General features: G+C 44.3%; 1 protein-coding gene across 1 annotated transcript in view; it reads right to left on the reverse strand.

Moving 5' to 3' along the window:
- The window catches only part of APOBEC1 (apolipoprotein B mRNA editing enzyme catalytic subunit 1), a 20,244-nt gene that overhangs the window by 1,344 nt on the left and 9,164 nt on the right, over positions 1–9,736 (reverse strand). The window contains exons 2-4 of the mRNA XM_006146616.2: positions 8,692–8,719; positions 3,244–3,641; positions 1,252–1,370 (exon numbers count right to left, since the gene is read on the reverse strand). Coding sequence (XP_006146678.2) covers positions 1,252–1,370; positions 3,244–3,641; positions 8,692–8,719 — 545 coding nt within the window. The remainder of the gene's footprint in view (positions 1–1,251; positions 1,371–3,243; positions 3,642–8,691; positions 8,720–9,736) is intronic.

Genomic DNA, 9,736 nt, shown 5'->3' on the forward strand with positions numbered 1-9,736 from the left:
ACCCCCCAGGGAGGATGGCCATGCCACAATCCCTTCTCCACCATTTTCCTCTTGGGATGTTGGGCCCACACACACATGTGCCCGGCATGAGTTTAAACCACTGGGTCCGGGACTCAAACCGCGGTCAAATACATGGGAGTCTAGCAACATAGCCATTATGCCAACTGCTGGTTACAGTAATTCTCTAAAAAAAAAAAAAAATCTGGCCAACAGATGGCATGCTGGTTAAGGTGTGGGATTCCCACATGGCCAACCATGGTTTGAGTCCTGGAACCAGGGAAAAATCACAACAAATAAATAGATAACATTTTTAAATTAAAAATGAATTAAAGAAGTAACAGCAGATGGCATGTGGTGGTTACGTCACTAGACTCCCACATTACCAACTACATTTCGAGTCCCAGACCGGGTAGCATGAAACTTACTGGGCACAAGTGTGTGCATACCCAAGATCACCCATGGGGTGATTTCTCACTTTCTATCTCTAATGTCTCTCTGGAGAGCATACGGTGCTTATAGCAAAGAAAGAAAGAAAGAAAGAAAGAAAAGATGGGCCAGTGAGTCAAATAACTAATTCTCAGTAAAATTAATTTAAAATGGCAAAGAAGGGGTCAGCAGGTGGCATGGTAACTAAGGGCGCTGGATTCCTACATGGCTGATTGTGGTTTGAGTCCTGGATCTGGCGGACTGCATTCTCACTCTCCCTTTCTCTCTGTCTCTCTTGGGTGAAATTTAAAAGGTAATGGAGCCAGCTCTGGACTCCCTCCCACATGACCGACCATGGTTTGAGCCCCAGACCTAGTGGTTTACTTTCTCACTTTCTCGCTCTCTGGTGAGCACATGTGCCCTATATCAAACTTAAAAAATAATAATCTTAATAAAGGAAATGAAAATAAATAATTCTTTTTTAAAAAAATTTATTTATTTATTTATTTATTTATTTATTTTATTTTGGCCAGAGAGGGACAGAGTGAAAAAGAAAGTGAGAAACCAAGCTACCAGGTCTGGGACTTGAACTATGGTCGGCCATGTGGGAGTCCAGCACCTTTAACCACCATGCCAACCGCCAACTCTGAAAATAAATAATTCTAAAAAAAAAAAACTAAAATAATAATAATAATAAATGGAATTAAATAAATAATTTCTTTAAATGACAAAGAAAAGGTGAGAGTATGTATTGAAAGCCTCAGGAAAGAAGATGGAAGAATACTTCTTGTTGCATCGTAGTCTCTGTCCCTTCCAGTGACTTACTAGAATTATGCAGTGGAGTTCCAGTGCATACAGACTCATCCACTGAGGTGCGAATCTTGGCCAGTGAGCTTCTTCCCCAGGTGGGTAGTTGACAAAATTCTTCCAGCAGTGACAATATTCTGAGGAAGCACAAATCCTTGTTCACTCAAGTTTTGTCAAAAAATTACTCATAGGGAGCCCCAACATCAAGTACCCCATACAGAAAGCCTCTGATCTATGTGCTGCTGGAGCTGAGCTAGGTTCCTAAAAAGAGCAAAGGTAAATAAATAAAGTTAAATAAAATAATTCTTTAAAAAAAAAAACAAGGGGTCCAACAGGTGGCATGGTGGTTAAAGGTGCTGGACTCCCACATGGCTGACTGTGGTTCGGGTCCCAGACCTAGTGGCTTGCTTTCTCACTTTCCCTCTTTCTCCCTCCCTGTCTCTCTCTGATCAGACTGGAAAATAATCATAATAATAAATAAAGTTAAATAAAATTATTCTTTAAAAAAAGGAAAGTGGGGCCAGCAGGTAGTATGGTAGTTAGGGGTGCTGAACTCCCACATGGCCAACCTGGTTCAAGTCCTGAACCTGGCGGCTTGCTTTCTCACTTTCCATCTCTCTCTCTCTCACTCTATCCCTTTCTGGCCAGTTGAAAATAAATAAATAAATAGAGTTAAATAAAATAATTATTAAAAAAAAAAAAAAAAAAAGAAAAGAATAGAACAAAGCTCTTCAGTCCAGCTGTGGCAACACAGGCGGTTGGGTGTATAAAGCTGGAATCTTGTGGGAAGGCCCCGGGTTCCCATCCCAGCTCCACATGAACATGCTGGTCATACAGGATGGCCCAGCTGTCCAACAGGCTGGGCAGGGTGATCAGTGAGCTCTCCTGGTGAGCCCCTTCTAAGGGACTAGCTCTCTCTCAAAATAAATAAACAAACAAATAAATAAATAATATAGACTTTAAAAAAAGTCACACGAAGGGCCAGCAGGTGGCGTGGAAGTTAGGCACTGGATCCCTCATGGCCTACTGCACAGTTCAAGTCCCAAAAACAGCTTGAACATCATATTGAGGGGGAGCAGCAGGTGGTGTATCAGTTATGTTGTTGGACTCCCACAAGGCTGACCATGGTTTGAGTCCCGGACCTGGAAGCTTGAAACCTGCCAGGCATGTGTGCAGGCATGTTCAAAGTCCCGAGAACAGAATGGAAGAGAAGAGATTGCAGTGTGGCCATCTCCCCTGCAGGGCGATTTCTTACTTCCTCTCTCTGTCTCGGACAAGTGCACACACCCTATGGCAAAAATCTCTCACAAAAGAAAAAGAAAGAAAAAAAGAAGAGAGAAAGATTTTTTTAAAAAAAGGAAGAAAGAAAAATCACATTGGGCAGGTGTGCGTGTGCCCAAAATCCTGAGAGGAGAAGGTGGCCATTCTCCCCAGGGGGTAATTTCTCACTTTATCTCTCTCTGGAGAGCACAAATTCCTGTAGAAAAACAAACAACAACAACAATACAAACTAAGCTAAACTAAACAAACACTCAGTTCCTTTAAAGACGGCTGGGAGTCCACAGCGGCACAAATAGAGAAAGAAGTAGTCTTTTCTTTTTTTCAGGTTTCGCTATGGACACACGTGCTCACCAGGCAGCGCTAGAGAGAGAGGGACAGTGAGAAATCACCCCTTGCAGGGATGGCCATGTTGCAGTTCCTTCCCTTCTCAGGATTTGAGATATGCACTCACAGGCGACCGGCCTGATTTTCAAGCTGTGAGTGTGGGATTTGAACTGCTTAATCAGCCATGGAGGATCCAGCCACCTTAGTCTCCACGCCACCTGCTGGCCCAGGGAGTGGCATTTTTGGTACCCTCCTTACAGTGACGCTTAGATCTGGTCCTATCAAATTTTACGTCGACTTTTTCTTCCTAGACTTCCAGTCTGGGAGAACCAATCTCCTAGCCTAAAAGCAGGAAGTCACCTCAGGCCCTGGCAAACAAAGAAGATTCCTTGTTGATGGCCTTACCTACGGCTGTCATGATCTGGATGGTCACACCACTGTTAATGAGGTCCCTGAGTCCTTGCCGGTTTCGTTCATCCGTGTGATGAAAAAGCCGTGCGACATAAATAACCAGTTTCACGTTCGGGTGTTGGCTCAGGAACTCTCCTATAGCCTTGCAGCACTCCCAGCAGGGGCTCCAGGACAAGAACCAGGTGACGGAGCAGCCGATGGCGGGCTGGAAGTGCCTTTCTGAAGTGAGTTTCCCTATGAAGTTAACTTCGACATGATTGGTGGTGTTTCTGCCAGAGCTTCTCCAGAGCTTCTGGCTTCTGCCCCACTGGATTTCATAGAGCAGACAGGTCTCTCGACGCAGTACTCTGGGGTCAAAGAAGCTTTCAAACTCCCAAGGTTCAATTCTTCTCCTGAAATATAAAAAGCACACTCTTCAGAAGGATCGTAGGGGTCATTTCCTGTTCCCCTCTTCAATTAGGCAGACCTGAAAAATGACATCTCAGGAAACTCTGTTTTTCTCTTTTATGCCTCAGCGTAGCCTGGGGAGGGCCATTTCCACCATCGGTTTCTCTAAGGTAGGAAGGAGGTCTTCTCCCCCCAATTTACTGGGTGAACACTCTCGAGTACAACTGCTTTTCGTTTTGAATTCGGGTCTAAGGACGACCTTGTGTCCTGCAGCTCCATGGCACAGTTGGTAATGAACTACTCAAGAGCACCTGCCCCAACAGTGACCGGGGTTTGAATCCCCACCCCAGAAACATGCTGGGCGCAGGCAGGAGAGCCCAAGGTGCGAAGGGCAAGAGGACTGAGGGAAGGGAGTCCCGGCCTGGCCAGGCCCCGTGGAGGTGCATCCCTCTTCCCCCTTCTTCCCCCTCACACGCTCTTCTAAGCGCATGCACACGTGGCCATCACGTGCATGTATACCCATGCTATCATGAGCAAAGGAAAAAATTAAAAGTTGTGTGTGTGTGTGTGTGTGTGTGTGTGTGTAATTATTGCCACAGGGCGAGTGCACATGCCAGAAAGACAGAAAGAGGAGAGCGCGGGAGAAAGGATCGCCAAAGAGCGTGGTCACGTCACAGTTCTTTCTCATCTTCTTGCCATCCTGTCTGGATCTGGGGCCTCTGGGGCCACGACTAGACCATGGATGGCCATGGGAGATCCGGCTCCCTTAACCACTAGGCAATGGGAGTGGTCCAAAAGTTTTTTTAAACATTTTTATTACACACTCAATGACTTCTGTCAGCCTTGGACCACATATACAGCAGTGGACCCATAAGAGGTTTTTTTTTGTTTTTTTTTTTTTGGAGAGGTTTTCGCTATAGGGCGCGTGCGCTCGCCAGAAAGACAGAGAGAGACATAGAGACAGAAAGCGAGAAATCACCCCCCAGGGGGGATGGTCACGCCGCAATCCCTTCTCCTCCATTCTCCTCTCGGGATCTTGGGCACGCACGCACACGCGCCCAGCGTGAGATTTAAGCCACTGGGTCCAAGACGCGAACCGCGGTCGACTACGTGGGAGTCCAGCGACATAGCCATTACGCTAACTGCTGGTTCCCGGCCCACAAGATTTTAACAGAGCTCGAGGACCAGCAGGTGGTGTGGTAGTTAAGGAGCTGGGCACTCCCATTGGCTGACCATAGTTCGAGTCCTGGACCTGGTGACTCGCTTTCTCACTTTCCCTCTCTCTGTGTCTCTCACTGGTCAAATTAAATGAATGAATAAATTAAATTAAATAAGTAATTCTTTTTTAAAAAAGATTTTAACAGAGGTACCAGCAGTTAGCATAATGGCTATGTCACTGGACTCCCATGTAGTCGACCGCGGTTCACATCCCAGACTGGGTGGCTTAAAACTCACGCCGGGCGCGTGTGCATGCATGCCCAAGATCCTGAGAGGAGAATGAAGGAGAAGGGATTGCGGCGTGGCCATCCCCCCTGGGGGGTGATTTCTCGCTTTCTGTCTCTGTCTGTCTGGTGAGCACACACACCCTATAGCAAGCAAAAACCTCTCAAAAAAAAAAAAAAATTGGGGGACCAGCAGTTAGCATAATGGCTATGTTGCTGGACTCCCATGTAATCGACCGCGGTTCGTGTCCCGGACCGGGTGGCTTAAAACTCATGCCGGGTGCGTGTGTGTGCTTGCCCAAGATCCCGGGAGGAGAACGGAGAAGGGATTGCGGCGTGGCCATCCCCCCAGGGGGTGATTTCTCACTTTCTATCTCTCTGTCTGGCGAGCGCACACGCCTTATAGCAAAAAAACTCTCAAAAAAACAATGTAACAGAGCTGACAAATCCCTATTGCCTAGTGTCATTATAACCATTATAATGTGTCGTGTGACATATTACATACATTTGTGGTGATGCTGATGTCAACAAATCTATTGCACTCAAAGTTGTATAAAAGTATAGCACATAGGTGCCAGCAGGTGGTGTAGTGCTTAAGGCGCTGAACTCCCACGTGGCTGAGCGGGGTTTGAGTGCCAGACTCAGTGGCTTGAAACTCAGCCCACTCCTGTGCGTGCTCAAAGTCCCAAGTGGAGAAAGAAGGAGAAAGGATTGTGGTGTGGTCATCCCCCTGGAGAGTGGTTTCTCACTTGCTCTCTCTCTGTGTGTCTCTGGTGAGTGCACATGCCCTATAGCAAAAATCCATCTAAAAAAATTAGTAAAATAAAAAATATGTGTAGCGCATATAGGGGCCAGCATGTGTTGTGGTGGTTAACAGAAACTGAAAGAGAAAGTGAGAAACACCCTCCAGGGGAGATGGCCACACCACAATCCCTATTCTTCCATTCTTCTCCCGGGATCTCGGGCATGCACGTACATGTGCACAGCATGATTTTGAAGCTACTGAGCCTGGGACTTGAACCGTGGATTCCCACGTGGGAATCCAGCAACATAACCACAATGGCATCTGCTGGCCTCAAAGCCAGAATTCTTTTTTGTTACTACAAAAGAGTCAACAAGTTTAAAACGTTTTAAAGTTTATAAAGTAAATAATTTATAGAAATCTGGGGCCAGCAGATGGTGTAATGGTTACATAATCGGACCTCCACATGGCTGACCATGGTTCGAGTCCCGGACCCAGTGTCTTGAAAATCACACTAGGCATATGTGTGCGTATCCCAAGATCCCAAAAGGAGAATGAAGCAGAATGGATTGTAGCATGGCCATCCCCCCAGGAGGGGATTTCTCACACTCCCTCTCACTGTTTCTGTCTTTGTCTCTCTCCAGCGAGCATACATACTCTAAGGCAAAAACCTCTTTAAAAAATAAGAAGGGGCTGGCAGGTAGCACGGTGGTTAAGGTGCTGGAATCCCGCGTGGCCCTTAACCACCATGTCACCTGCCGGCCCAACTCCCACATTTTTCTTTCTTTCTTTTTTTTTTTTTTTTGGAGAGATTTTTGTTATAGGGTATGTGCACTTGCCAGAGATTCAAAGAGACAGAAAGCGAGAAATCACTCCTGCCCCCCCACCTCGGGAGAAAAAGGTCATAATGTAATCCCTTCTCTTCCACTCTCCTCTCAGGATTTTGGGCATGCACACACATGTGCCCAGCGTAAGTTTCAAGCCTCTGGGTCCAGGACTCAAACTGCGGTCGGCCATATGGGAGCAGCAATGTAACCGTTATGCCATCTGATGGTCCCACAACAATCTCTCTTAAAAAAAGGAAAAAAAAAAATATATATATATATATTTGTATCTAGATATATATGTGTAATTATTTATATTTATGTGTTATTTATATTTATATTTTATTTATTATTTATAATTATTATATTTTTTTCTTTTTCTTGCTATGGGGCACGTATGCTTGCCAGAGAGAGAGAGACAGTAGTGAGAGAGAGAGAATAAGTGAGAAATCACCCCCCTAGAGGAAATGGCCATGCTGCGATCTCTTCTCCGTTCTCCTGTTGGATTTGAGGCATGCATGCACACATACTTCAGCATGAGTTTCAAGCTGTCGGGTCCAGGACTTGAACCATGGTCAGCTATGCAAGAGTCCAGCACCTTAAATACTATGCTACCTGCTGGCTCTATTTTTCATCTTTTATATGGAATTGTTACTGTACTTTTTCTGTCTTTAGATATACAAATTCTTAGTGTAACAACTGCCTACGGTGTCTGGAATTGTATTTTATCCGTGCTGTACAGATTTGTAGCAAAGGAGCAAAAGCCTACGTAATAGGCTTGCACGACCACTTCGGTTTAACTGTCCTTAAACGATACGTGACATGAGGTGACGTGTCCTGATCTTTATCTTCACCGTTCCTCAAAGGACATTAGCCAGATTTTCTCAGGCTCAAATTGCCAACAAGATTCTGTTGTCAAGTCTGAGAAGAAAATAAGCCACAAGATTCTTCACATTAAAATTCTGTACACTGGGGCCAGCAGGTGGCATGATGGTTAAGGGTACAGGACTCCCACAAGGCCAGTCATGGTTCGAGTCCCAGACCTGATGACTTGCTTTCTCACTTTCCTCTCTCTCTCTCTCTTTCTCTCTCTCTCTCTCTTTCTCACTCTGTCCCTCTCTGTTCAAATTAAAATAAATAAATAAATAAATAAAGTGAAATAAAATAATTCTTAAAAAAAGAGAAAGACATGGGAAACCATAATCATAGAATAAGAAATTAAATTAGAAAGGAGAAAGAACGGGAACATGGGGAAGAGGACAGGAACAACAAAGGAGTTGCAGTCCTAGAGCTCTTTATTTTTTTTTAATTTTTTAAAATTTAAATTTATTTACTTACATTCATTCACTGTACATCATTACAGCGTACAAAATGAGATTTCCCATCCAGAATACACTGTATATTGGCTCAGTCAAGCACATCAATATATGTGTTATCGTCAACAAATAAGTTTCCATTTCCTGTTTCCTGTGTATTTTGCCTTTTTTTTCCATCCTTGATTCCCTACCTCTCACCCTCTGCCATCTCCCACCTTCTTCCCACTGTCTCTGGTATCCATGGTTGCTTTCTATGCCTTTTCCCCCCATTTTATTGATTCACTAAAGATCTTAATTAGAGTAGAATGAATATACTATAAAGTAGCACCTAGCTGGGGCTATATAGCTTACTACAGTCATCAAATAGGTATTTTTAATGCATGTTTTTTATTTCAAGGAAAACAGTTTTAGAGTTTTTTTCCTGAACCTTTTTTTTTTAACTTAATTAACTTACATTCATTCCCTAAGCATCGTCACAGCATACAAAATGTGATTTCCCATCCAGAATATACTGTACAGAGGCTTAATTATGCATATTATCATAAAAAAGTTCCATTTCTAGTTTCATATATATATATATATTTTTTTTTTTTTCCCCTATGTCTGACCCTCTGTCCTTTCCCACCCTCTTCTCACACTATCTCTGGTGTCTACAGTCGCCCTAGAGCTCTTAAATACACTTTCGCTCAGTGACTGGATTAAATGGGCGTTGTGCTAGGGACCCCTCTTACCTCAGGGTGGCATCTCCAGTTGAAGGACCTGTGGACCAAGACACGATTATGTCAATTAACACCAAATACAAAGTGAGTTGCTAAAATAGTGCCCTATTTTTCCAAATCTGCAAATCAGATCAGAAAATAGAATTAGAGGGACCAGAAGATGGTACAATGGTTACGTCGCTGAATGCCCACATAGTCGACCGCTGTTTGAGTCCCAGACCCGGCAGCTTAAAACTCACACAGGGCGTATGTGTGTGCATGCCCAAAATCTCGAGAGCAGAATGGAGAAGGGAGAAGAGATTGCGGCATGGTCATCCCCACTAAGCGATGATTTCTCGCTTTCTGTCTCTCCAGCGAGCAAAAATTGCTCCCTATAGCAAAAATCTCTTTTAAAAAAGAATAATAATTGGACCAGCAGTTAGCGTAATGGCTATGTTGCTGGACTCCCACATAGTTGACCGCAGTTCGCGACCTGGACCTGGTGGCTTAAAACTCACACCAGGCGCGTGTGCGTGCGTGCGCAAGATCCCAAGAGGAGAATGGAGGAGAAGGGATTGCGGTGTGACCATAATTTCTCACTTTCTTTCTCTCTGTCTCTCTCTGTCTTTCTGACAAGCACACATACCCTATAGCCAAAACCTCTCCAATAATAATAATAATAATAATAAATAAAACAATTCTTTTAAAAAAAGATTATCTCAGGAATTAATTGTACCAGACCAGTTCATTGCATCAGAGAAAATCAAGAATTTAAGAGTAAAACTGAGGGCTGGCCATGTAGCACAGTAGTTAAGGGAGCTGGATCCCACCTGGCTGACTACAGTTCAAATCTCAGCCCTGGAAGCTTGAAAAACATGCTGGGAACAGTGTGTGTGTCCAAAGTTCTGGTGGGATGGAGAAATGGGGGGAAAACATTGCAGCATGACCAGGCCCCATTGAGGGGTACTTTTTGTCTCTCTCTGGAGTGTGCATGCACAAAAAAAAAAAAAAAAAAATTCGACCAACTTAGGTCTGATGCCAAAGTTTTTTTTTTACCTTGCCAGAGGGCTTGTGGGTT

The sequence above is a fragment of the Tupaia chinensis genome, unplaced genomic scaffold, assembly GCF_000334495.1.
Source record: "Tupaia chinensis unplaced genomic scaffold, TupChi_1.0 Scaffold000183_1, whole genome shotgun sequence".
Lineage (NCBI taxonomy): Eukaryota > Metazoa > Chordata > Mammalia > Scandentia > Tupaiidae > Tupaia > Tupaia belangeri.